The sequence below is a fragment of the Dromiciops gliroides genome, chromosome 4 (assembly GCF_019393635.1).
Source record: "Dromiciops gliroides isolate mDroGli1 chromosome 4, mDroGli1.pri, whole genome shotgun sequence".
In the NCBI taxonomy this organism is placed as follows: Eukaryota; Metazoa; Chordata; class Mammalia; order Microbiotheria; family Microbiotheriidae; genus Dromiciops; species Dromiciops gliroides.
In genome coordinates, this window is record NC_057864.1 from 233,104,177 (window position 1) to 233,128,373 (window position 24,197).

The 24,197-nt window shown below is 48.4% G+C and overlaps 4 protein-coding genes across 12 annotated transcripts; 2 read left to right on the plus strand and 2 right to left on the minus strand.

Moving 5' to 3' along the window:
* Positions 1 to 683: 683 nt before the first annotated feature.
* Positions 684 to 6,524, minus strand: ENO3 (enolase 3). Of its 3 annotated transcripts, XM_044003946.1 has the most exons (12): positions 6,375 to 6,523; positions 5,556 to 5,649; positions 5,120 to 5,215; positions 4,909 to 4,967; positions 4,623 to 4,692; positions 4,361 to 4,494; positions 2,825 to 3,047; positions 2,527 to 2,724; positions 1,847 to 2,048; positions 1,196 to 1,304; positions 963 to 1,021; positions 684 to 848 (listed from the first exon to the last, which is right to left on the minus strand). In XM_044003946.1, exons 2-12 carry the CDS (start codon positions 5,638 to 5,640, stop codon positions 779 to 781), a joined length of 1,305 nt encoding a protein of 434 aa, XP_043859881.1. In that variant the 5' UTR covers positions 5,641 to 5,649; positions 6,375 to 6,523; the 3' UTR covers positions 684 to 778. The 3 variants fall into 3 exon arrangements, with proteins under 3 accessions (XP_043859881.1, XP_043859879.1, XP_043859880.1); XM_044003944.1 differs by lacking the exons at positions 684 to 848; positions 963 to 1,021 and having other exon boundaries at positions 1,042 to 1,304; positions 6,375 to 6,524; XM_044003945.1 differs by lacking the exons at positions 684 to 848; positions 963 to 1,021 and having other exon boundaries at positions 1,042 to 1,304; positions 5,556 to 5,666; positions 6,375 to 6,520.
* Positions 6,525 to 9,921: 3,397 nt separating this feature from the next.
* Positions 9,922 to 12,940, plus strand: PFN1 (profilin 1). The gene is made up of 3 exons (XM_044000274.1): positions 9,922 to 10,208; positions 11,970 to 12,162; positions 12,572 to 12,940. The coding sequence occupies exons 1-3, from the start codon at positions 10,077 to 10,079 to the stop codon at positions 12,667 to 12,669; spliced, it is 423 nt and encodes a 140-aa protein (XP_043856209.1). The 5' UTR covers positions 9,922 to 10,076; the 3' UTR covers positions 12,670 to 12,940.
* Positions 12,941 to 13,179: 239 nt separating this feature from the next.
* RNF167 (ring finger protein 167) lies at positions 13,180 to 18,389 on the minus strand. Of its 7 annotated transcripts, none has more exons than XM_044000267.1 (10): positions 18,264 to 18,389; positions 17,114 to 17,235; positions 16,703 to 16,783; positions 15,729 to 15,854; positions 15,557 to 15,644; positions 15,365 to 15,455; positions 14,781 to 14,886; positions 14,501 to 14,621; positions 13,686 to 13,766; positions 13,180 to 13,603 (listed from the first exon to the last, which is right to left on the minus strand). In XM_044000267.1, the coding sequence occupies exons 2-10, from the start codon at positions 17,195 to 17,197 to the stop codon at positions 13,341 to 13,343; spliced, it is 1,041 nt and encodes a 346-aa protein (XP_043856202.1). In that variant the 5' UTR covers positions 17,198 to 17,235; positions 18,264 to 18,389; the 3' UTR covers positions 13,180 to 13,340. The 7 variants fall into 7 exon arrangements, with proteins under 7 accessions (XP_043856202.1, XP_043856203.1, XP_043856205.1 ...); XM_044000268.1 differs by lacking the exon at positions 18,264 to 18,389 and adding an exon at positions 18,042 to 18,156; XM_044000270.1 differs by lacking the exon at positions 18,264 to 18,389 and adding an exon at positions 17,762 to 18,009 and having other exon boundaries at positions 14,501 to 14,594.
* Positions 18,292 to 21,954, plus strand: SLC25A11 (solute carrier family 25 member 11). Its single transcript, XM_044000273.1, has 8 exons — positions 18,292 to 18,424; positions 18,886 to 19,038; positions 19,261 to 19,467; positions 19,789 to 19,879; positions 19,978 to 20,068; positions 20,177 to 20,276; positions 20,606 to 20,657; positions 20,871 to 21,954. The coding sequence occupies exons 1-8, from the start codon at positions 18,324 to 18,326 to the stop codon at positions 21,024 to 21,026; spliced, it is 951 nt and encodes a 316-aa protein (XP_043856208.1). The 5' UTR covers positions 18,292 to 18,323; the 3' UTR covers positions 21,027 to 21,954.
* Positions 21,955 to 24,197: the final 2,243 nt, after the last annotated feature.

The following is a 24,197-nucleotide window of genomic DNA, read 5'->3' on the forward strand; positions in this document are numbered from 1 at the left end:
AGCTAAAAATCCCTTGTGTTCCCTTATTCAACTAATGAGAAAAGTGAGTCCACAGTTGACTTGCTCATAGTCACATGGGGAGTTAGTGGCAAGAGCTGGGACTAGAACCTTTGGTTTGTTTTGTTTTCATTAGATCTGATCTAAATTTTCTTCCCCTTTCAACTGTATAAAACACAGCTGCCACTTGTCTCTACTTCACCCATACTGGGACACTTCACTTCTTTGACATTTTCCAACAACTTCTGCTCCCAAGGGCTTGCTTGTCTTTCTCCTTATCCTCCCCCCATGCCCCATGATGTTTTTATATTATGTCTCCTTCCTGCAGCCCAGTCTGAACTTCCTCTCTGACCAACCTTCGTTTTCTCCTTCTTTCCCCAATAGTAGTAGCTGACATTTATGCAGGGCTTTGATTTACAATGGGATTTCACATCTATCATCTGTTCATATCTATTTGATCCTCACAACAGCCCCAGGAGGTACATGGTACAGATATTACCTCTATTTTACAAATGAGGAAATAGGCTGAGAAAGGGGCATGTCATACAGACCTTTCCCCTGCCTGTTAGTCTGTGGTCTCTATTCCATGGTGTTTGCTGCTTCCTTTTCAACATGGGTGTCCCTTTCTCCTGCCCCTTCTCTGAGACCAGGATGTCCTTTTATGATCATAAACCATGATACCCTAGTCATTCTTGATGTCCAAAATGCTTTATTGAGAGGAGTGATAGAGATGGTGATGGACTCAAATGCTTCTGCTGATCTAGGACATGGCTCCCTCCATTTACTTGGCCTTGGGGTTACGGAACTTCCGCCCAGCAAAGACAGCCTTATCTCCAAGTGCCTCCTCAATCCTAGGCAGGGAATAAAACAGCAGTGAGAATGGTCACTTCCTGTTCTACCTCTGCCTCAATTTTCTCTTAGATACCCCCTAACACTCCCCCTTGCCTGCTGCAAAATTGAGGTACCTCATGAGCTGGTTGTATTTGGCCAGACGCTCAGAACGGCAGGGGGCCCCAGTCTTGATCTAATGTAATGAGACATAGGAGGAAAGTCAGAGTCAAATGGAGAAGTGCCAGAATCCAGTGATTGGGGACAGATTGGAAAAGAGGAAATTCAAGGATGTGTGAGAGCCTCCAGAGCACTTGGGTAGATAGGCTCTGGTGGCCACAAAGAAATGAGGGGATATCCTGTTCCCTACCTGGCCAGTGCAGAGTCCTACCACCAGATCAGCTATGAAGGTATCTTCTGTTTCCCCAGACCGATGGCTGACCATCACTCCCCAGCCATTAGTTTGTGCCAGTTTGCAGCTGCAGAGAGGAAGGTCCAGCCTCATTACAGTGGAAAGAACACTTGGACACAGAGGACTTGGGTTCAAACTTTACTGACACCTATCCAAAGGACCCTGGGCAAGTCTCAACCTCCCATGAATTTCCTCATCTTTAAAAAGGGAGAGTTGGACTACATGGCTTGAGATTCCCTCCAGCTCTAGGTCTATGATCTGATGATCCCTTTGGTTTGAACTCAATTATCCATTCATGCTACAACCATTTTTAAAGTACTTACAATGTGTACAAAAAACTTGGGTGGGGGGGTGATGTGGATGTCATGTGTACATAAAATTATGTATCTGAGATTCTTGACAGGGGTGAGAGAATAATGAGGAAATGATCCTTTTGGGAAAGAGGAAGAAGCAAAGATTTTTTTACATTGAATTTTCCTGGTGAGGCTTCTGGATAGAGGGAAATTGGACCAGAGATACATGTATGTAGGAGAATAACTCATTCATGGGTGAGTTTCTACAGCATGGGCTAATTCCCACCTCCCTCCAGCTCGCCCACTGGAAACTCACGCCTGGATGGATTCGGTAACAGAGCCAATCTGGTTGACTTTCAGTAAGAGGCAGTTACAGGCTCGTTTCTCTACAGCCTGGGCAATGCGCTTGGGGTTGGTGACAGTGAGGTCATCACCCACAATCTGGATGTCAACTCCAGAAAGAAATGAAGTCCAGGTGGCCCAGTCATCCTGGTCAAAGGGATCCTCAATGGAAACCACTGTGTGGGGAATGAAGAAGGTCATGGGGAGAGGGTTAGAGTATGAACAGAGAGCAGTGCTTTGATGGAGTGGAAAAAAACAATGGACCTGCTGTCAGGGGTCCTGGGTTCAAATCACAGCTCTAACCCTGTGCACAAACAAGGGGCAAGAACACTGGATTTGCATTGAGAGGATCTGTGTTGGGAACCCCAGCTGTGCTTCTCCATCTGGGAATAACTGGGCAAATTGTTTTGACCTTTCTAAGTTTTGTTTCCTTTTCTATAAAATAAGGATGTGGAACTAGATGAGGTCCCCTCTCTCAATTTGATGATTTCTATTACTAAGGACATATAAGCTATTATTATTAGGTGCAGCATTAAGAGAGACCACTAGGATTTAAAAAAAAAAGAGCAGTACACAGAATAAATTAGGGAGGAAAAGAGGCCAGGGAATAGTTCTGTAAGTAGGAAAGGAGGATGGGGTCCTTGTGCCCCTCACCAGGGTAGTTCTTGATGAAGCTCTTATATAGCTCCCCCAGCTTCTCCCCAGAGATGTACCGGGCAGGATCATCAGGAGATTTGAAGTCAAGATCATATTTCCCACTTCTGTAGAATTCGGAGGCAGCAACATCCATGCCAATCACCACCTTGTCTGGGTAACCAGCCGCCTCGATGGCTGTTTTCAGTAACTCCAAGGCTGAGGGGTAAAAGGAGTAATACCCCAGTTTTCCCTCTAGCCCCTTTTCCCTTAATTGGATCCATTCTTTCCTTCCCTCCTCCTCAGCCCAATGACTGACCTTCATTATTCTCCAAGATGTTGGGGGCAAACCCACCCTCATCGCCTACATTTGTGGCATCCTTCCCGTACTTAGCCTTGATGACACCCTTTAGATGGTGGTAGACTTCAGCCCCAATACGCATTGCCTCTCTGAATGATGCCGCCCCCACGGGCAGGATCATGAACTCCTGCATGGCCAATTTGTTTCCAGCATGGGATCCCCCATTGATTACATTGAAGGCCTGAGGGAGATTAAGTGGAAGGAGGTTCAGAATCTGACCACAGTGGGAGAGATGGAGCAAGATAAGAGTTAGACAGTAGCATAAGGATAGATGAGCTGTAGAGGGAAGACTGGATATTAGATTTAAAAGACATCCCTGGGGGAGGAATAATTCATGATTCAGGAGAGAACTCTTAAGAGACAATCCCTGCTCTCAAATGGCAAACAGTACCTTTGCATAAATGGGGAAAAACAAGACTGGTGCTAGTTGATTCTACATCTACTACATCTCAAGTCCATCCCTCTCATGCCACTCACATTTGTTCATCTCCTCACCTCTCAGCCCCATCTCTCCTCCCTTCATCATTCCTTTTGTTCAACTCCAAGTTCAATGATCTGCCATTTTCTTGGTGTGGGTGCATCCTTCACACAATTTCTGAACTCTATCTGAAGCAAAAGTCTGCTCAAAAGTCTTCCGTGGCTCACTATCCTATTTTACAGAACACGAACCCCTTACCTTTCATCTAAGGCTGTCTACCATCCTGTTTCAATATATTCCTAGCCTTATTTTACATTAGTACTACAAAATGTGATGACTAAACATTTTATGAAATAATATTTCTTGTAGTTTGGGACATATGGTAATCTACTCTTTGTTCAGGCTGTATTGCTGTCAAACATCCTGGTCCTGTTTTCTCCCCACCTCCTCTTTATAATACATTCTTTCCATATTTTTTGCCTTTTGAAATCAGGATTATAAGTTTAGAGCTGGAAGGAAATCCTCTTTTTTGGAAGGAAATTTCTCTGCCTAGCTCAGGTACTACCTCACATACCTGATGACGGTTACTACCTTTTGCTGGAAGAAATATTTTTTCTGCCTTGATTACATTCTACCTTGTATCATTCCTCTTTGTTGTTTATATACATCCCTCCCTATTGCCCTGTAAAATCACTGAAGACAGGATTGTGCCTTCTTTCATTTTTGTATCACCATTGCCTGGCACAATGCCTCGTACATAATAGGAACTTAATAAATGCTTGTTGATTTTAAGTTAGACTCCAATTGAGATGTGGGTGATCCATAGTACACAGGATTTCAGAGAGTATGATGGGACATAAGACATTCCAAGGCACTTATCCTAGAAGAGAGAGGATAGGGCACTGAGCTACAAGGCTCAGAGAAGGAGGCTATACTTTAGGAAGTGATCCCTATGGGCAGTGAACTAAGGTCTAGACTTCTTAAAGAGTTTTTATTCTTGAAAAAAGGAGGCAAATTCTGTCTTAAGGCCAGGTTGAAAGGAATGTGATCAGGTCCTAGGGTCAAGAAAAGCTAACCGGTACTGGCAGTACAAGGTCTGGATTCCCAGCGAGGTCCGCGATGTGTCTGTAGAGGGGAACCCCCTTTTCTGCTGCTCCTGCCTTACACACAGCCAGAGAGACACCCAGGATGGCATTGGCCCCAAACTTGGCTGTAGAGAGAGCAATGATGTGAGATAACGTCTTCATTTGGAGCGAGAACCTTCTCCCCTCCAGCCCCTTCTCCCATTGGGAATGAGGTTATTCTCTGTGGTTCCCTCTTCCTTGAAACCTCACTCACATTTGTTCTCTGTCCCATCAAGTTCAATCATGAATTTATCAACTTTTTCTTGATCCACAACACTCAATTTCTGGATGGGAGAATATACGAGACAAAAAAGAAAGATTATACAAGAGATTGAAGGATGTGATCGAATCACCTCACAGAAACTTAGGCAAGGTCCTAAGAGGCTCAGGTCATAATTAATGGCTGCTGGGGCGTGGAGGGTGAGAAAGGGAAAAGTATCAGTAGAGGAGAGGGAACAGATTTGAGGGATTTCTGGCAGTCCCCCTGACAAAGTCATTACCTTCTCCAGTAAAGCAGGGGCCAAAGTCTTATTGATGTGTTCCACAGCCTTCAGCACCCCTAGGAAAGAGAGTAAGGGTGGGGGATCAATAAGGTTCCGATTTCCTAAAGAGACCTCAGGTTCACAAACACTCCATCCAAGGGGTACAATACTCTGCCCACCCTCCCACTTCTGCCCAAACAAATACATTCTCTTCAGAGTGATATTTGACCTTTCCCCAGGTATCTGCTTTTGTCTCCATCTCTCAGCTCCAGAGCTTCATAAATCCCAGTGGAGGCCCCACTAGGTACAGCAGCTCTGAATCGACCTGCAGAGTAAGGGGTAGAAATAAGTTGGCTACTTCTCTCTCAGAGCCCAAGTAGGAGGAACCCTAAGTTCCTAGGGCACCAAAACAGAAATCAAGGCAAAACAAGGACAAAGGGATAAATAGATTTCATTTCTGAATCCTGCAGGCTGGAGAAGTAATGTGGGAGGAACCAGGGTTTGGTTGATTAGGGGACTCCATTTATTTCGAACCTGGAGTATACCGGGAAGGGGTAACAGAGATGTGTGGGTTACAGAGTCTAAGATGGGCTATGGAGGAGGAGAGAAATTAGGAATAGGTGTGTTTGCAGATACATTTGAAGACATGCAAACTCCTTCCTCACCTTTGGCTGTATATAGATCCACTTCCACTGTGGGATTCCCCCTAGAATCTAGGATTTCTCTTGCAAAAATCTTCTGCATTGCCATGGCTGCGAACTTTGTCAGTGGGGAAGCTTTTAAAAGACAAAAAAAAAACCCACACCCCAAACCTCCCATGCCATTTAAATCTTTCCCCAAGCCAGGAAGGCAGGTGCTGGTACTAAAAATAGCCTAGAGAAAGGTCATAGACCAAAGAGGCTCAGCTCCCTTTCCTTACTCAGAACTCCTCCCATCCCCCCCCAACTTATGCTAGAAAATCTTTTCCCTTTTAATTGCCCCTCAATCCCTTTCATCTCCCCCCAACCTTCTCAGCCTTTTCTTCATTTCAGTCCCATCATCCTGACACCCTACCCATGTCCCTACCTCCAGTTCCCCAATCCCCCGATCCCATACCTCTGTTCTAATCTATGTTCCTTACAGTACTTTTCCTAATTCCCTTAGTTCTCCCATCTCCTTATTCTCCCCCCCATCTTGCTTTGTCCCTCTCTCCCCATCCTATCACCACTCCACCCTACTCCCCATATTCCTCCCCGTCCTGGCTGTCTCTACCTTACCCCATTTCCCCTTCTTCTTTGTCTCATTCGCCCCAAATCCTTTACCACCTCTAGGCTCTCCTCAGGCCTCTCCCCCATTCAGCTATCTAGCCATCCCCTTCAACCTTCTCATTCTCCAGTCTCTCCCCAACCTGTGGCTGTGAATTACAGCTTAGTATAGGAGGTGGGGGAAAGAACCCATCCCTGCCCCTGCCCTGCCCCTCTAGAATGGGGCCTGAGAGGTCTCACCACAACTGGAGTTCCTTGGACAAGGTCTGGGGCTATGGACTGCTGCTGGGACAGTGTCAGGCTATCACTCCTAAGCCTGGCATTTATTACTGACCCGCCTCTTTGCCCAGCCCCTCCCCTGTCTACCTCTCCCCAGCTCAATGACTGGCAGCCAACAGTTGCCCACCAAAGGCAAATTCATAGTCCCTAAGACACTCCTCCCTCCCCTGATTGATGCTGTGCCTTCCCCCCAAAAGTCACCCCCCCTTAATTTCACCACTCACAAAGGGGCTCTGCTGGGGAGGGGTGTGCAGCTATTAAGCCTTTTCCTTACCCATTGCCTGGGTTGAATTTCCAACAGTAAAGGTTAAAGATGGACCTTTAGGAAAGGGCAAATGGGTAACCTGAGCCTCTTCCCCTTCATGCATCAACTGCTGAAGGGTCTTGGGGGAGGGGAAGCTCCACTTTATCCACTGTCAGCAGTGGGTCTTTAGAGGAAACTGGGAGGGATCAGGGTTTGGCCCTCAGTATGAACACAAGTTTCTACCACCATTGAGGTGCAAAAGGTCTCTCTTCTTAGGTTTCTTAAAGCTGCTGCTCCCTCCTCCCTCAAGGATCAGTTCTCAAAGGAGAGGAGCCCTGTATCTTCTACACAATGTGCAAACTTAAACACAGATCTTTGTGGGCTTCAGTCTTTTCCCTTTCCCTCTGCATTTGCATCTATTCTATCTCCTTGTATCTCTATTGGAATCTTGTCTCTGGGTGCTTGTATCTATTAAGTCTTTCTCTTCTCAATTTTTTTCTTCTTTTTCTGTTAGCTTTCTTGTAGTTGAGTCTGTTTCTGAGTGTCTTTCTCCACTTAAATCTGTTCCTCTGTGTCTCCCTCTATCTTCCTTAGTATGTGTCATCTGAATTTTCTCCAGTGTCTCTTTCTATCTCTCAATGTTTAGTTCAAATATAGGTTTACTGAACACCTGTCAGTGATGCTATTGAGGAGATTCCTACAGTGGGAACTTGGGCTTAGATGAACTTTGAAGTTCTTTCCAAAATCAAGACTGTATAATTTGGAATCGGCTTGTTTTGCTGTTTGTCACTGAATCTGTCTCTTGAATTTCTTTCTATCCTGATATTCAAAAGAGTTCTGGAATTATGTCAGAGGACCCGAATTTGAGTCCTGAGTCTGCCATTTTTTATCTGTGTGACCTTGGGCAAGTATTGTAGGCTTGTTTCCTCATCCCATCTGCCTCTAAAGCTGTGGTCCAATGATATACTTATGTGTCTATTTCTTGTCAATGTTTATCTTTGGGTTTCTGAGTATTTTTATTTCTAAGTACCTTATGTGTTTCCCTTTGTCTAATTCCAAGTCTGTCTCTATTCTTGGGTCTCCCTTTGTCTATCAAGTTTCTGAGTCTGTCTCCTTATGTTTATTTCTAAGTCTATTTGTTTCTGCCTTCCTGTGTCAGTCTTCTGTCTGTCCTAGTGCCTAATACTTCTGAATCAATCTTTGTAAATGTCTCCCGGTCTCTTAGTCTCTAAATTAATTTCTGCCTCCCTCTTTCTCCGAGTCTTTCTATGTCTTTCGTTGGGTCTTTGGTTGTTTCCTTTTATCGTTAAGTCTGTTTTATGTGCCATCATTTGTATCCCTATGTCTATTTCTCATGTCTCCCAGTTCATGTCTGTTTCCTTTTATCTTCAAGTCGTTTACTGTGCCTGAGTCCCTCATTCTATGCATTCTTGTGCATTCTTTGCACCTTTCTCAGAGTTTGTTTCTTTCTGCTACTGAGTCCGTAAGTCTTTAAGTCTCTCAATGTAAGGCTCTTCTCCTAAATCTGAGGTTCTCAGCCTCCTCTGGTTTCTCTGGGTTTAATCAGTGCTCCCTCCTCTCTGGAAAGACAGTGAAGTGCGTTTGCAGAAGAAAAGCAAAAGGGCTAGACTGGGAGTTCTTAGTGTCTCCTCCCAGATGAGAGCTTTTTCCCCAGGCGCCGGGGAGACACACTCCGTGACTCACCACCCTCCCAGCCCCGGTCTGCTCCTTCAATCAGTCGGTCTGACTCACTTCGGTCTCAGGCTTCTCTCTCCCCACCATCCCATTGCCATCTATGCCCAAAGCCGACCTCACTTATCTTGTGCGGGGCCCCTCCCACCCCTTCGCTTATCTCCCAAGAATCGGCCTACCCGCCCCCCCTCCGTTATTTTCCGCCCCGCCCTCCGGTGAGTGCAGATTGGGGGAGGGGGGGAACAGGTCAGGAGATCCGGGGAGGAGAGTGCCTGCCACGAGCCCTAGAATCCGGCACCGCCCCGGGCAGGAGTTAGGGTGGCTTCGGGCAGTGGGGACCGACACCTGGGTCCCCTTAGACTGCAAAGACCCGGTGGGAGTCTGGAAATTAAGTGGAAGCAAGCCGACCGGAAGCGGCCAAGCCCCTGGTCGGGGGCGGGGGGGGGGCGGAGGATGGGGGGAAAGGCTCGCTGTCAGCCTCAGCAGCCCGGATCGCCTGGGCCCCGCCCTGCTCCGCCTCGTGCCCAGCGCGCCCGGAAGCTGGCAAACCGCTTCGTGTCCCGGCAAAAAGTTTGGAGGAAAAAAAAGCTGCCCCGGCCCGCGCTCCACCAACGTGCTCTCGGCTCTCGTCCCGTTACCCCGTCTTCCACCCGGTAGCCCGTCCCCCCCCCACCCGGGGCTTCCTGTAGACTCGGCTGACCCAGTCAGCCTCAAGCCCGGGGGCCGGGGAAAGGGGGAAGCCCAGCGCTGTGGGTGGGGCTCCCGTCCCGCCGAAAGCGGAGGGATATTTCCCCAGAGAGTTTAGAGACTGGAGAGAGCGGCCTGGGGTGGGGGAGTGGGAAAGTGGCACACATGGAAACCCCATAGGGGCAATAGAGGAACCTAGTGAGTCTTCCTCTCCTTCCCTCTGCTTTCCACCTTGCCACGAAAGAAAATAATAAAAGTCTGCACTGGCGAGAGAAGCTAATAGACGCCGGGCGAGACACGTTTCCTTCCCTCCCCAATTAAAAAAAAAACACCCCGAAAATCCGAGCATGCGTATCCCCGCGCAGGCGCAGGGACGACTCCTAATTTCCACTTCCACGATCCCCACCCCTCTACTGCCCGCTGAGGAGGAGACTTTTCCTTCCATCCCTGCCTGCCTCGCCCAGCCTTCCCCAAGTTCCGGCTCCTCCTGGGCTTTCAAGCGCATGCGGCTGAGTAAACTATCCTTGCACTCTGAGCTGGGGGCTTGGGTGAAAAAAAAGTGTTAAAAATTTAACCCAGTTTATGCCAGAGCTTCCCACGATTTGCATTATTTGGGGCTTGCAAATTCTCCGTTTTCATCGTCCTTATCCTCTACGGAAGTTTGATTTATTCCCTGAGATGCGGCAAATATCCTAACTCTACACTCCAACCTCCACTCCCACCCAGAGGTCCTTTTATTGTATTCAGCAAATTTGGTTTCAGAGAAGGGAGTGGGGGGAATTTTAAAAAATTGTTATTTGCAAAGTTTTTGGTCTCAGGGGAGGGGGAGGGGGGAAGAAGGGGCGGCCCCGCCTCCACTGTCGTTTGCAATAAAAAAAAAAAAAAAGAGGGGGAGGGGGGGAGGAGGAGCAGCGGGACGAGCAGGAAGCAGAGCTGAAGGCAGCAGAGAGAACGGAGCTGCGAGCCCGGACAGCCGCGCGTGTTCCGAGCTCTCCGCCACCCCCTGCCCGCAGTAGCAGCAGAGCCAGACCGCCAGCGCTATGGCCGGTTGGAACGCCTACATCGACAACCTCATGGCGGACGGGACCTGTCAGGACGCGGCCATAGTCGGATATAAGGACTCGCCCTCGGTCTGGGCCGCCGTACCCGGGAAAACCTTCGCCAATATCACGGTACATAGAAAGCGGCAAATCCAGGGCCTGGAGGCTCGGGGTGGGGGGCGGAGTTCATTTTGGGGTGCATTGGGAAAAGGAAGGTTGCATTTGGAGGTTCGGTTGGGCTTTTTGTTTGTTTTTTGTTTTTTAATTTCAGGACTGGTGGGGGGAGGGGGGAGCACAGCAAGGGTTAGGAGCAGAACAAGCCGGAGAGATTGGGGGCCTAAGGGTCAGTTTGGCTGAGAAATCTCGGTCCGGCTGGGCGCTAACAGGATATGAGTGAATTTGGGTAGTTGTGGGGACACTTGGGCCCTGCGCGGAACACGCCGGCGCTGGGGTAACGGGACAAGGGACAGAGAAGTGTTTTCCCATCTTTCCTTCTAGAAGGCCCGGCTTTCGCCTATCACCACATTTTTCTTTGACTTTTTGCGCCGAGGCCTTTAAGTGGATTCTCAGGTTGCATTGCAAACCCGCCATCCCCGCCTCGACCGTTTTTCCCCCAAATTCCTGCGACTCCCGCTCCGTGGTCGTTCCAGCACCACCACGGTTCTGAGGGAGGGCGTTACATCCGGGGCACAGGGCGGGGAGGGGCGCCAGCCGCCCGGTTCATCGGCCACTTCCGCCTCCCCCAGGGCGGGGCGGGGTGGATGGGAGATTTCCCCCTTAACCTTTTTTTTAAAAAAGGGATGGCGGGGCGCCCCTCCACTTCCGGTTGCATGCATATGCGCCCCCACTCGTTCCACCATTGTTCGCCCCCATGGGGGGGGGAGGAGAAGGAAGCCAGGTCTCCTGGAGCTTCTTGGTGCCTAGGGGCAACTCCTGGCCTGGCCCTCTAATACCAGGGCATTGCCACTCCCATCTTCTCCTCACAAACTTCCCCTCTGCCCCCGTATTTCCCTGTGGCCCTAACTCATTTGAGGTCCTGCTAATGCACCTTTCTCCGTTGGTACGTTTCCGTAAAGGAATTCATCACCCCTTACCACTTACCCCATTCCGTTTTAATGTCGGGAGTGAGGTCGGACAAGGAAGTTTTAGGGAAGTTTGGTGGGGGCGGGGGCGGGGGGGGGTTGGGTGGGATAGGGAGCCATAAAGGTCAGAGGGCTCTCTCCCCAGTTCAGCTTGCCCGGAAGTGGGGAGGGGGAGCGGAAGTTTGAAGTGGGGATTTCCGGGAGCTCAGTGGCCGGATGTGGGGTTGGTGGGGTGTGGGGGGTGTAGAGAAGAGAGAGGGTGCTTGAAGTTATTTTTGATGTGAGAGAGCTACCAGCTCCCTGGGATCGGCACCACTACTGGCCCAGAAAAGTTTTCTGATTGCAATAGTTTGTAGGATCCATTGGGCTCTCACCCCTAGTTGTCATCTGGGCCCCAAACCACCAACTAGTGTTCTCAGACCCAGGAATCCAGGGCCCCCACTCTGAGCTTGCTTGAGTCTTTGCCCAAATAAGGGCATAGCAGCTTTGTTCTATCCCCGGCCCCTCCTCCTCTGCTTCTGCTTTCCTGAGGGGAAAAAGCCATGTGCTTTGATACCCCTCATCTTTCTCAGACTCTTGGCTCTCCTGCTTTTCATCTTAACAGTTTTATAGTGAATTTTGGGCTCTCTCCCAATCTTTTAGCTGGGGGGGGGGGTCAAGTAAGTTCTTATGGAATGATACATTTGTTTAAATTCAGACCCGAGCTTCCTTGGAAGAATTATCCACACAAATGGGGAGGGGGAGTAGTGGGGGAAAACTACAGAGATAATCTTATTAATTTCACCCTTATGTGCCACCTCCCATTCTCTAGCCAGCTGAAGTGGCTGTGTTGGTCGGCAAAGATCGTTCGAGTTTCTTCGTGAATGGGCTGACACTTGGGGGCCAGAAATGTTCAGTGATCAGGGATTCGCTGCTGCTAGATGGGGAGTACACCATGGACCTTCGGACAAAGAGCACTGGAGGTGCTCCCACGTTCAACCTCACTGTTACCATGACTGCCAAGAGTAAGTTGTGACTCCTCTGGTCCCTAATCTTGAAGGCAAAATGTTTAGTGCAGGTTGTATCTTTAAAAGTGTATTGTTAGGGGCAGCTAGATGGCGCAGTGGATAGAGCACCGGCCCTGGAGTCAGGTGTACCTGAGTTCAAATCCGGCCTCAGACACTTAACACTTACTAGCTGTGTGACCCTGGGCAAGTCACTTAACCCCAATTGCCTCACTAAAAAAAAAAAAGTGTATTGTTAGATAAATACTGGCTAAAATTTCACTTTCTGATGAAGGTGCATTTACTTCCTTAGCTTTTTCATCTCTTTTTCCACCTAGGCTAGTGTGTGAGGTTTTAGAAAAAGGGGGGGGGTGACTAACAGGTGATGGGGGCTGGGAGTACTCAAATTTTCATTTTCTTTCATCTTTAGCGCTAGTCCTGCTGATGGGGAAGGAAGGTATCCATGGGGGAATGATCAACAAGAAGTGTTATGAAATGGCTTCCCACCTTCGACGCTCTCAATACTGACCTTCCCTGCTCCCCCCTTCTTCCCCAAGGCTTCTGCACCATTTCCCTCACCATTGTTTTTTGGGCCATTCCCCCACCCACTTGTTGCTGCCAAAACTACACCTGGGGGGGGGGCCCAGGTTGGATGGACAGGCGCCCCCCTACCCTTTTCCTTTTGAACCTCCTTCCTGTGTGTAGTTGGGAAGATTTTTTTTTTTTTGAAAAAATTTTTGTTGGTTTTTTTTTTCTGGAAACTTATATTGGAATATGAATAAAAGATTCTACTAATAAAGGTGTGTGTGATGAGGACTGGAATCTGCTGAGACAGGGAAAATGCCAGACCTGGCACTGTCATCTGTGAGTTCCAGGGAAAAGCAAAACAGTTTGGGAAAGTGCCTCTGCAATCCTGAGAAGTCCTAAGTAGTTTAAGTGTTATAAAATTGGGGGGGGGGCACTAGGAGAGGCTGTCATTTCAGATGTAGATAGGGCTTTTCATTCTTTCCCCACTTCCTCCCAAGAAAAACAACTAGATTAAGGGTGTTTGTGGGGGAAGGGGTCCTGAGAAAGACCCCACCCCTGGTCCAGAAACAGTAATTTTATTTAACCCAACAGTGAAAATCTTTTAGATATAGAAGGGGAAGGGCCTGACCTAAGCCTAGGAAATCCTCAAAGGAGGAAGGTGCAAATTTAGGTTAGACAAGGAGAGCTGAGGGGGCTGAAGAGGTAGGAGGTTCTTCAGGAAGGGTAGGGGAGAGGGCACCAAAGGAGGGGGGTAGGGTGGCAGAAGGGCCTAGAAGGGGGGTCCGCTCAGAGACTGGGTTTCCACTGTCCCCATCCTCCTCTGCTTCCTGCTCTTCCTCCTCTTCCCCAGGTTCTTGGTGAACTGGCTGCTTGCAGATTGGACAAGTCTTCCGGGTTTGGGTGAGCCAGGGATCCACACAATGGCTGTGATAGGCTGGGGCAAGACCAAGACAGAAATAGTTCATATAAGAAAGGAGATAGAGTAACGACACCCTTGGGGGCAAAGTATTACTTACCATGAGCACATGGTAGTATCCTCAGCTTATCCCCATCCTCATATTCTTCCAGGCAGATGGCACAGACATCATATTCATCACCTAGTTGGAAGAAGAATGAGGTGAAGGGCCCTATTCAACTAATTCAGACTTGATTCTACTTTAAGGGTTATTAACCTTTTGTGTCATGGGCCCCTTTCTCAGAATGTTTTGTGCATTTGCAGAAAATACTTTTTAAAAACCCAGGTTAAAAATCCCTGTTTTAAGTGTCTTCTCTAACTAAATCCAGCTATACAAACTTGAGAACAGTAAAAAGTTCCTGCAATATGCTGCTTACTCCAACTGAATCTGGCCCCAACTACCTCTCTACCTAATTACCCCCACCCCCTTTCACCTAAACAAATAGGGAAACTAGAGGCCAAAAAGAAGAGATTTGTCCAAGTACAATTCAATGCAGAAAAAGCAGGCTGGATGAGTCTGGTGGGAGAACAGAATGTGATGGGAGCAGAGGGATCAAACCAGCAAGGGGTAGAGGTGAAGGGAAGTGGTTTGGAGGAGGGAAGATGAGCAGAAATGGGGAAGGAAGGGCCAGGCCTGAGCTCTGACCTTATATGGACAGTAGGCCTGAGAATTTTGGCTCTTCTTGCCTTTACCCCCTTTTCCTCTTTTAGCCCCTTTTTTTCCCCCCTTTTGCCCTTGCTCCAGTCTCTGGAGCCTTTCCTCCCTTCCATCTCTTCGAACTTCCGGATAGTGAACACCCAGACATTGAAAATGTTTGGGCTTGTCCTCCCCTGCCTCTCGCCTGTATGGAGGGTCATCCCAGAACCCTGCCTCACCCTTCTGATAGTTATGTGTGGGAATCTGTTTCAGCTGTTCTTTACTCAGTCGGTTCCTTTGGAGCCGCTTCCGGTGCTGTATACATCGAACTACCTGGCAGGGGGAGAGGAGAGACACTACCTGGCAGAACAAAGGAGAAGAATCCACCCTGGGAGCATCAAAAAGGCCCAGCCAGTTCAATTCAGTCTTCCTATCCCCTCATGGACTTGGTGTGACTTTCCAGGCTATGCCTCTTTCCCAAACCCGTGGAAAAACAGACCTTGCCCCAAGTTAACTCACCAGCACAGCTCCCATGGCCAGAACCAGCAGGCCCACAACCCCAGTGAAGGGGATGAGGTAATAGCCTAAAGGGAAGGTGTTGTCTGGGACCAGCAAGACTTGGGCCCTAGGAAGGGACAATGGGAAGGAGTCAGAAGGCATAGTAAAAGGGGGCATTCAAGGATTGGAGGTATGGGAAAAGGAAGGGAAATAGGAACTCAAGTGCAAAAGCTCATATTTCTCTGAACACTTTATGGTTTATAAAACTTCCTCACAACAAACCTGTGGCATAGGCAATACAAGTTGCCTATTCGTATTTTGCAAATGAGGAAAAAGACTCAGAGAGACCTGCTATAGGTATAAAGCTTAGGAAATGGAAGAGCCAGGACCCAAATTTATGAGTCCTTGTGCCCTTCCCACCAGAGTTTCATGACTCTGGGATATGGTATGTTAGACTGAGATAATAATTATAAGTTGGGGGGGGGGGGAGTGAGAGGACATGGTGGAGAGGAAAATAGTAAATGACAAGACAGAGGGTGGGGAATGGGGATTAGGAACACACCAGATACGAATGGGGAGTTGAGGACAGGGAAGACACATCATACCCCTTGTCGTAGACAAAGAGGGAGCGAAGATACTCTGAGCTTGTCTCTCCCACAAACACTGATGGGATCCAGATCTGCTGCTGAATTTCCTCTGCAGGAATGGGACTGTCATACCAGGGACCCAGGTACCTCCACCTCCTCTCACCCTGCCCCCCACCAAAGACTCAAGTGCTCAGGCACCCCAACTCTTACCACTGTTCCACACCATGTTCAAAAGTTCATTGGAATTCACGTTGTAGACCACAGCTGCCCTGTACCCAGCCTTCTGAGCATTTAGAACCTGAGAGGAGGAAAGGGAGTCAGAAGAACCACCACTTAGTCACTCCAGACCTCTCCTTTCACCATCCTCATTCCCATTCCTCACCTTGAGATCAAAGTTGCAGTCATATCTCCGAAGCAGGGCAATAAAGGCAGAACCATTGGCAGGAGCAAGAGGTGGAGGGTTTATAGGACTACAGGCATTGGCAGGGTGAGCTTCCACTAGGAACCCCTGGGGGAGAGAATAAGATTAGGTGCTCCTCCTGCCCAAATGGATCCAAATATCCCTACCTCTATCTCCTCCAAGCAACCAGAGACCCAACTTAGCTAGAAACATATAGTTCTAAACAAAAGCTACTTTGGAATAATGATCCCAGACTCTCCACTAAGATTTCTCTACACTCAAGTAAACCTCCTGCCTAGTAACTACTTTCAATTTCTTTTGCTTCTAGTTTACACTGTCCTTCATCCTTCACAACTGACTGACTCCAAGCTTTCTGCAGGAAAAGTTTTTGCTCAGAATACCTACCTCTACTTCAACCTTACCCTTTCCTAGCAAGTAAACCTCATATAAACTCTTTTCCCTCTCCCAAGTACATACCACAAATCTCCAATCTAGCACCAAATAAATATGAGGATATAAAGTTCAGTTTAACTATTAAAAATATGGAAGAGCACCCTCTTGGTCACCTAGTCATGGGGTTTAAACTTTTCTGTGTCATGGACCCCTTTGAAATTCTGGTGAAGCTTTCTCAGAGGGTTTTTAAATGCATGAAATAAAATACAATTACAAGAGAATTCAATTGTACTTAAAAATCATCAAAAAAAAGTTTATGAATGCCAAGCTAAGAACCCCTGACCTAGTCTAACCTTTTCACTTTACAGACAAGAATACTGAGCCAAAGTAGGAAAGTGATTTGCCCAGTGTCACAAAGATACAAAGTAACAAATTTAGGTTTCTAAATTCAGGTCTTCTTACTATAGTTGCCATGCTCTTTCCATTATTATCACTAAGTTTACTGTTTACCTAGCCCTTCCTGCCCCTTGATCCCAACTTCTTCTAGAGGAAAAGCAACTTACCTGGAGCCCCTCTTGGCTCAGGGAAGCCCCAAAAAGGGCAGGAAGGTCTTCAAAGTTCATGCTGGCATTTTGGTTGTTGGTCTGGAAACATAAGACTCACTGCTCCCCTTCCTCCTCGCTGAAACCCTGCCCCCTCCCTCTCTGCCCCAATTCTGATAGGTGAGACAAATGATTTAGAACTGGAAGGGCAATTAATCCAAACCTCTCATTTAGCAAATAAAACACTGGATGCCCAAAGATGGGAAGTAATTAACACAAGGGTAGTAATTGCTGGAGAATTCGGGGCCTTTGGCTTCTAATCTAATATTCTTTCTAACACCCATGGAGTAGGAAAAGGTTGGGGATCCACTCTACATAAGGAACCTGTTGTCCTAAGCTCAGCTCACCCTGGGCCCAGGTCCCCAGACTCACGGCTCGGATGAGCCCCCAAGTGGGGGTGATTCCCCATAGCACAGTGACCATAAGCGCAGGGAACGGGAAGACCTCAGGGCGCATGGTAGCCGCAGCAGCCGCAGGTTGGGGAGGACGGAGTCCTGTAGCCAAAAAGAGAACGGGAGCTCTGTTCCAGCGCCCCAGGCCCATCGCCCCCACCCCCAAGTATATCCCTCCCTGGCCAAATAGTCTAGTCTTTCAACCAGCCCGAACTCCCTGTGGTACTGGGGCGGGGGGGGGGGTGTGTGGAAAGGGGAGATGACAGTTCTGAACCAGGTGGTTCCGTAGGGGTCTCTAAGTCCACTCAAGTTTTGTGGTTTGTGGGCAAAAGGGGGGGAACCCAAATGAAAAGAGGAACTTCCGGTAAAGGAGAGAGGCGACAAGGAGCACTTCCGGACCTACGGGACTCTCCCCCTTATCCCTTAAAAGGGACTTCCGGCCCCCAACACCTGGGCCCAGGGGACATCAAAAGTGGGCCAGCCGATTCAGGCAGGGAATGAGGGCGACAGGTATAGCTACAGATGTGGAGGAAGCCTAGGTGCCCAAAGAAACCTCCTGCAAGGTCCTTCCCATCCTCCCGGGAAGGTTTCCGCTACCGCTGCCCCCGAAGATCCCCAGTTTACAAACCTCTACTCCCTCCCAGGGCTGCTGGCGCCGCCGCCGCTACCTCAGGTTCATTCAAGTCTCGCGAGAGCTTTTTCACTTCCCTCGTCCTTCAAATACTAAAGCTAATTGTCGCGAGAATCTTCCCCGTCATTCCTCGACTTCCTTGATCTCACGAGATTTCCTCGCTTTCTCTGATTTCTCTGGGGCCTCAATGCTAATAATGCCTATGCGCTACCGCCCGCACTTTTATTTCGGCCCCCCACCCCCATCCCGTCCCCCATTTACGCCTTTCTCCACGAACCTTAAACTCCACCCCACCCCCAACAACATTCTGCAAGCTCCGCCTCCATTCCTGTGCCTCACTACCCTCCCTGGCTGCGTCTTCTTCCCGGTCGCCTCTTGTGCGCCTGCGACTTAGCTTTCTGCTGAAGTGTTGGGGCTGGTCCTTGGGCGGGGGAGAAGGGGGGCGGGGTTGCCCAGGTTTGGAGAGAGCGAGCAAGGACGCGCGCGCGCGCAGTGTCACCTTGGGCGCGTGTGGGGGCGCGCGCTCACTAGTCCCGGGTGCAGCAGGGCATTAGTGGAGATGGCGGCAGCGGCGGCGGCGACTCCTGGGGGCGGCGAGGTGGCTTTAAAGCCCCGCACGTCCCCCAAGTCGGTCAAGTTCTTGTTCGGGGGCCTGGCTGGGTAAGCGTTCTCCTCCTCACACATGTACTGGCCCGGGCTGGACCCGAGCGCTTCTCCGGGGACAGACTGGGCAGCAGCTCCGGTTCGGCCTCGGGGTCAGCGAGGACATGGCCCACAGTCCACTGCCCCCCCCGCAGTCTCTGAACCGCACGGCTCCCATGGTACGGCCACTCCGGACTGCATGACGTGTGGCCCTCCTTCACGGGGCCCCCATTACACCTCCATCCCCTCTCCGGCCCTGAGGCCTGCCGGTCCCCGGGTCATTGCAGTCCACTGCGCCGGCCCCAAGCGCAGCTCGACCCCCTGGCCTGGCACTGCCAATCTGTGGAAAGTTGCGTGAACACTTGGCCCGAATTCGTACCCCGGTTGGCATACATGGCCCGCCCACTTTTACATGGCATCTGTCTCAGCACTGTTGCTCTGAGTGCCCGTCTCTGAGCCCCATTCTTCTCCCACCTCAGGATGGGGGCCACTGTTTTTGTGCAGCCTCTAGACTTGGTGAAGAACCGAATGCAGCTGAGTGGGGAAGGGGCCAAGACCCGGGAATACAAGACTAGCTTCCACGCCCTTACCAGTATCCTGCGGACCGAAGGGCTTGGAGGCATCTACACAGGGTAATTCTAGGGCTGGGGACCAGAGGACCTGAGCCTTTGGGGAAATGAAGGGGGCAGGAGCTCTAGGTATCACATGAGGATTGGGACTCACCCTAGCAGCTGTGTGGTACTATGCCCAGCTGTTCTCATTAGACTTATTAGAGTGAAGGGCTGAGGAAGGGGCTTTTCCTTTCCCATTATGCCTGGGTGCCTGGGTTTCTGACCTGCTTTCTTTTCTATCAGGCTGTCCGCTGGGCTCCTACGCCAGGCAACCTACACAACAACTCGCCTTGGCATTTACACTGTTCTCTTTGAGCGCCTGACTGGGGCAGATGGGACACCCCCTGGCTTCTTACTGAAGGCCCTGATTGGCATGACAGCAGGTGCCACAGGAGCCTTTGTGGGGACACCTGCCGAAGTTGCCCTGATCCGTATGACAGCTGATGGTCGGTGAGTCATGCCTAAATCCTACCTAAGGACCTAGGACCCCAGCCTCACTAGGGACCAGTGTCCTGAGAAAAGCAGGGAATTGGCAATCAGGAGACACAAGTTCTAGTTCCACTACTTCAGTCTAATTTGGGGCAAGTCAGTTTGTTTTTCAGCTATAAAATGAGGGAATTGAACTTTTGACTCTAAAGTACTGTGGTTCTTTGTAATGCAAAGATAGTAGAATTACTGTGTTATTTGATTTTTTCCTTCATGACCTTGGCTCTTTCCAGATCCTTTCTCTTTCCCTCCTCTCCCATTTTCAACTTCACTCATTCTCTGTAGGATGCCATTGGATCAGCGCAGAGGCTACAAGAATGTTTTTGATGCACTCTTGAGGATTGCCCGAGAAGAGGGGGTCCCCACCCTTTGGAGGGTGAGTGGAAGAGGCTTGATGATGAGGGGAAAGAGAAGGCAAGGAGGGGGTCCAAAAGGAGGTAGGGGCTAACACATTGCTTTTTCTCTTAATGTTAGGGTTGTATCCCTACCATGGCTAGAGCTGTTGTTGTCAATGCTGCCCAGCTTGCTTCCTATTCACAGTCTAAACAGTTTCTCTTGGATTCAGGTGAGTCCCAGATCTTCCCCACCCACCCAAGTATCTGATGTCAGGTCCTTCATGCTCCAGCCTTTCCAAGGATCTAAACTCACAAATTTCTTTCTCTTGCCACTGTAGGTCATTTCTCTGACAACATCTTCTGTCATTTCTGTGCCAGCATGATCAGTGGGCTAGTCACCACAGCAGCCTCTATGCCTGTGGACATTGTTAAAACCAGGTGGGCTCCAAATGGTCTATAGGCCAAAGGGGGAGGGGTTTTTACACATGCATTTAGCATTGTTCAGATGAAGGAGATGATAGCTCAACAGGATACCAAACCAGGTATACCATTTTTGGAGCTCTGGACTTGGGGTCAAGAAGACCTGGTCTCTTTATTTTATCTTTTCTCATCTGTAATATTATGGAAGCTAGAAAATTTTAAAGGGCTCTTCTAGTTCTAAATCCATAATCAAAGATTGTAAGCCCTGGCCCCCTTCTATCCCACCCAGGCCCCAACTTTTTCCACAGCTCTAACCTGTTATTTATCCCTTCTTGTGCTCACCCCAGGATCCAGAATATGCGAATGATTGATGGGAAGCCAGAGTATAAGAATGGATTGGTGAGAATTTGGGGAATTGAGGGAAGCTATTCACCTCTCTTTTCATTCAACATTTAATAAGCACATGTTATGTAAAATGTTTGGCCTTTATTCATCCACAAACCAAGGCCTGGGAGTCTTTGTACTTGGATCCCTTGGTTGGGGGTAACAATGCTGGGGGAGAGGGGTTAGTGTTCCTCTCATCCCCTAATACCACCCTCTATTGCCTGACAGGATGTGCTGGTGAAGGTCATTCGATATGAAGGATTCTTCAGCCTCTGGAAGGGATTCACCCCTTACTATGCTCGGCTTGGCCCCCATACTGTCCTCACCTTTATCTTCCTGGAGCAGATGAACAAAGCCTACAAGAAGCTCTTTCTCAGTGGTTGAGGAGCCTCAAGGGGGCCTGAGGACCAGGAGGACATGGCTCCCAGGAATGGAGATCTGAGGGGTCCCACCACTCCACACTCCCATGAGCTTCAATCCTCCTGGCCCTTACCATAGGTTCATTTTCCAAAGGAGGCATCTGGATTCTGTCTCCCTCAGCCTCCCATTCTATTTATTTCCCCCAGCAACTTCACTCTTCCTCCCACTCCCCCACCCCTATTGTGGTTTTTCCTGATATAAAGGACTTTGATTTGTCCTCTGCTCCAGCTTGGACTCTACTTCCCTTTTCCTGTGGCCTCTAGATTCCCCCCAAAGAATGTGGGACTTGTCTCCATAACTCTTGGGACCTCCATTCACCCCAGAAGCATCCTGTGGAGGAGGGGGAGGATAAGGAAGTCCTGGCAGAAGCAACAGCTTGGATAGTTTTTTAATTCCATAGTACAGTTGAACGCTTAGAGATTATGTTCCTTGGCTGATAAATTGTTTCTGCTTGCTTTCCAAGCAGGGAAACTAAGTTAATAGGAAAGAAAAGAGGAAGGAAGCAGAAGAGCTTTCTAGCCTATGTAGCCAAGGAAGCCTCACAGTAAAGTAGAATAATTCTCAGTGCCCATCCCCAGCAGAGGGACTAGTAAATGCCTAGTAAGAGACAGGGTTGAAATCTGGTATCTGCTCAACTTCCACATCGATCAAGACCAGTGCCCCTCCACACTCCATATATTCCTTCATTTCTGCCATTACAAGTGACAGTGTAAGGAAGCAAGAAGTAGGAAAAGAGATGTGTTTTCCCCTACTATGTGCTTGGGTACTCTATCTTCCCTCAGCCTGACCACAGGGCCTATTTTAATTTGGTTCCTGGGGAACAGGTTGTCTATGCCTTTTTTTTAATCTTAAAAACAATGGTAAAAATATATGACAATTTTATGAAAACATACTTAACTGTGGTAAGAAATTTGTCATTACTTCAGTTGTTTTTCTGTGATCATGGAACCATTCTGCAAATTTCATATTCCCTGCTTTTGTTGGGAACTGGGGTGGGAAATGGATGTCCTTTGAAAGGGCTGAAGCCCAAATGCTTCAAGGAAGAGTATGGGAGACAAACTGACTTCCCAGTCTGAAGGGAGGGTGGATGGAACAAGGGAGCAATATTAGTAGGGTCAGTGAATAGAGACCAGACTGATGAACACCTGCCTCTTTGAAGACAGATAAATTGCTGCCTGTGGGGAGAGCCCTTGTTAGTTTATTCAGGTAGATAATACACAACATAGGGGAGGGAGCAGGGACTTAAACCCAACTCTGTAAACTGGTGAGGATTTACAAAGATAGAGGAAAGAGATAAAATATGTTTCAGAAGCAGGTAACGTGGCTATTGCCCTGGACAGGGATGGGGGTATCATTTTGGGAGGCAAGAGACAGTGAAGTCCAACAGAACCTTGGATTTGGGTCAGGATCAGGTTTCAGGTCCTACCTCTGCTGCTAACTGGCTGTAATGACTGCGGGCAAGTCACTATGCCTTGGGTTTCTTCATAGATGGTTCTACTAAATGACTTAAGCTGGAGGGGTTGAGTTGAGGTCAAGTTGCCCAAGTTTACATCTAGACTCTCCCTCTTTTACTAGCTGATTATCAACATTTTAATGGTATAGGCAAATCAAAGTAATGGAATCAGTTCTGGAAGGGACTTTGGAGCACATCCACTCATAGAGGATGAAATTGAAACCTAGGTAGGAAAGGTAATCAATCTACATAGAGTGACAAAGCAGACACTAGAGTCCAAGTCTTTTGTTTCTAGGACAGTGCTTTTGATACCTTTGCACCATTTGTACTACTTGGGCACTTTAGTGTCACCTGAATCTTTTCTTGAGTCTAATGCCTTCTTATTACCCCCCTCTAAAATGGAGACATGAAGCCATAGGCTTCCCATAGGCCAGGAAGGCAGTGAAGCCCAAGATGCAGTTAAGTGGCCAATCCCAACATGAGCCATGGTACCTATTCAACAAACCTCGTTGGCATTGGGGAAGGGGAGTAAATATTCCATTGACCTGTTTTTTGAGTGAAAAACAAAGCACAAGATTAAAACGAGCTGTTCAACCTTAAGCATATTACTTGATCTCAGGGTGTCAGTTTTCACATCTGTAAAATGAGGGCTCAGTGATCTCACAAGCCCCTTTCTAGCTCTGATGTTCTGTAGTTGTTATTAATAACCTCTAAGAAGGCATTCTATGTGATGGCCAGTTGAGAAAGAAGTAGAGGAAACAGGCATAAAAGATAAATTATGGGGTAACTTCTTTTGTCCTTTTGTATTATAGCTGTAAAAGACAAACGGGTTGTTTTTTGCAATCAGAGATGCAAATGTGATTATTATCATTGTCTACTCAACCTAAGTGCAAACTAAAATTAACAAAGGTGATCACTGAAGGGTTTTATTTATTTATTTATTTTTGGTGAGGCAGTTGGGGTTAAGTGACTTGCCCAGGGTCACACAGCTAGGAAGTGTAAAATGTCTGCGCCACCTAGCTGCCCCCATTGAAGGGTTTTAAGAGTGAAGTAGGGGGGCAGCTAGGTGGCGCAGTGAATAGAGCACCGGCCCTGGATTCAGGAGGACCTGAGTTCAAATCCGGCCTCAGACACTTAACACTTACTAGCTATGTGACCCTGGGCAAGTCACCTAACCCCAATTGCCTCACCAAAAAAAAAACAAAAACAAGAGTGAAGTAGGAAAAAAAGTGGAGAAGAGAGGACAATAATTTTTTAAACATTGACCTTTTTAAAACCTCTGACCATCAGAGTTTAAGAGAAGACAGGCTTGAACCTGGTGCAGCATTCCATAGTAGAGGGATTTTAATCTTTTGAGCCTGAATGCCTTGGAGTATGTTATTTCCTTTGGCATTAAATAGTTAAGTCAAATAGAAGTGGGTAGAAGGCTCAGGGAGATTATAATATGTCTGGATTTTGACATTTTGAGTTTGAAGTACTGGGACATCCAAGAAGAGATGTCTTGAAAGTAGTTGGAGACGCGATGATGGATCTCAGAAGACAGTTTTGGACTTGAATTCTGCACATCTGTTCCATCTGTGCTGGGTGCTGGGAGAGGAGGTTAGATGGTCAGAAAAGAGGATGTCTCAAAGAAAGGAGAAAGGTCTGTTTGGGGACTTAGTTGGGAAGGTAACTAGAGGAGA

Excerpts from the sequence above, each read along its gene's own strand:
- RNF167 (XM_044000267.1), bottom strand. The coding sequence starts at position 17,197 with ATGCGCCCTGAGGTCTTCCCGTTCCCTGCGCTTATGGTCACTGTGCTA. Across the intron at positions 14,622-14,780 it reads TGGCCATGGGAGCTGTGCTG|GTAGTGTCTCTCCTCTCCCC; the intron begins GTGAGTTAACTT and ends TTGTTCTGCCAG. Across the intron at positions 13,604-13,685 it reads GATACTACCATGTGCTCATG|CCTATCACAGCCATTGTGTG; the intron begins GTAAGTAATACT and ends GTCTTGCCCCAG.
- ENO3 (XM_044003944.1), bottom strand. The coding sequence starts at position 5,640 with ATGGCAATGCAGAAGATTTTTGCAAGAGAAATCCTAGATTCTAGGGGG. Across the intron at positions 5,216-5,555 it reads GGATCTATATACAGCCAAAG|GTCGATTCAGAGCTGCTGTA; the intron begins GTGAGGAAGGAG and ends CTTACTCTGCAG. Across the intron at positions 2,725-2,824 it reads CATCTTGGAGAATAATGAAG|CCTTGGAGTTACTGAAAACA; the intron begins GTCAGTCATTGG and ends TTTACCCCTCAG.
- SLC25A11 (XM_044000273.1), top strand. The coding sequence starts at position 18,324 with ATGGCGGCAGCGGCGGCGGCGACTCCTGGGGGCGGCGAGGTGGCTTTA. Across the intron at positions 19,039-19,260 it reads CTTGGAGGCATCTACACAGG|GCTGTCCGCTGGGCTCCTAC; the intron begins GTAATTCTAGGG and ends CTTTTCTATCAG. Across the intron at positions 19,880-19,977 it reads GGGTCCCCACCCTTTGGAGG|GGTTGTATCCCTACCATGGC; the intron begins GTGAGTGGAAGA and ends TCTTAATGTTAG.
- PFN1 (XM_044000274.1), top strand. The coding sequence starts at position 10,077 with ATGGCCGGTTGGAACGCCTACATCGACAACCTCATGGCGGACGGGACC. Across the intron at positions 10,209-11,969 it reads AAACCTTCGCCAATATCACG|CCAGCTGAAGTGGCTGTGTT; the intron begins GTACATAGAAAG and ends CCCATTCTCTAG. Across the intron at positions 12,163-12,571 it reads TGTTACCATGACTGCCAAGA|CGCTAGTCCTGCTGATGGGG; the intron begins GTAAGTTGTGAC and ends TTTCATCTTTAG.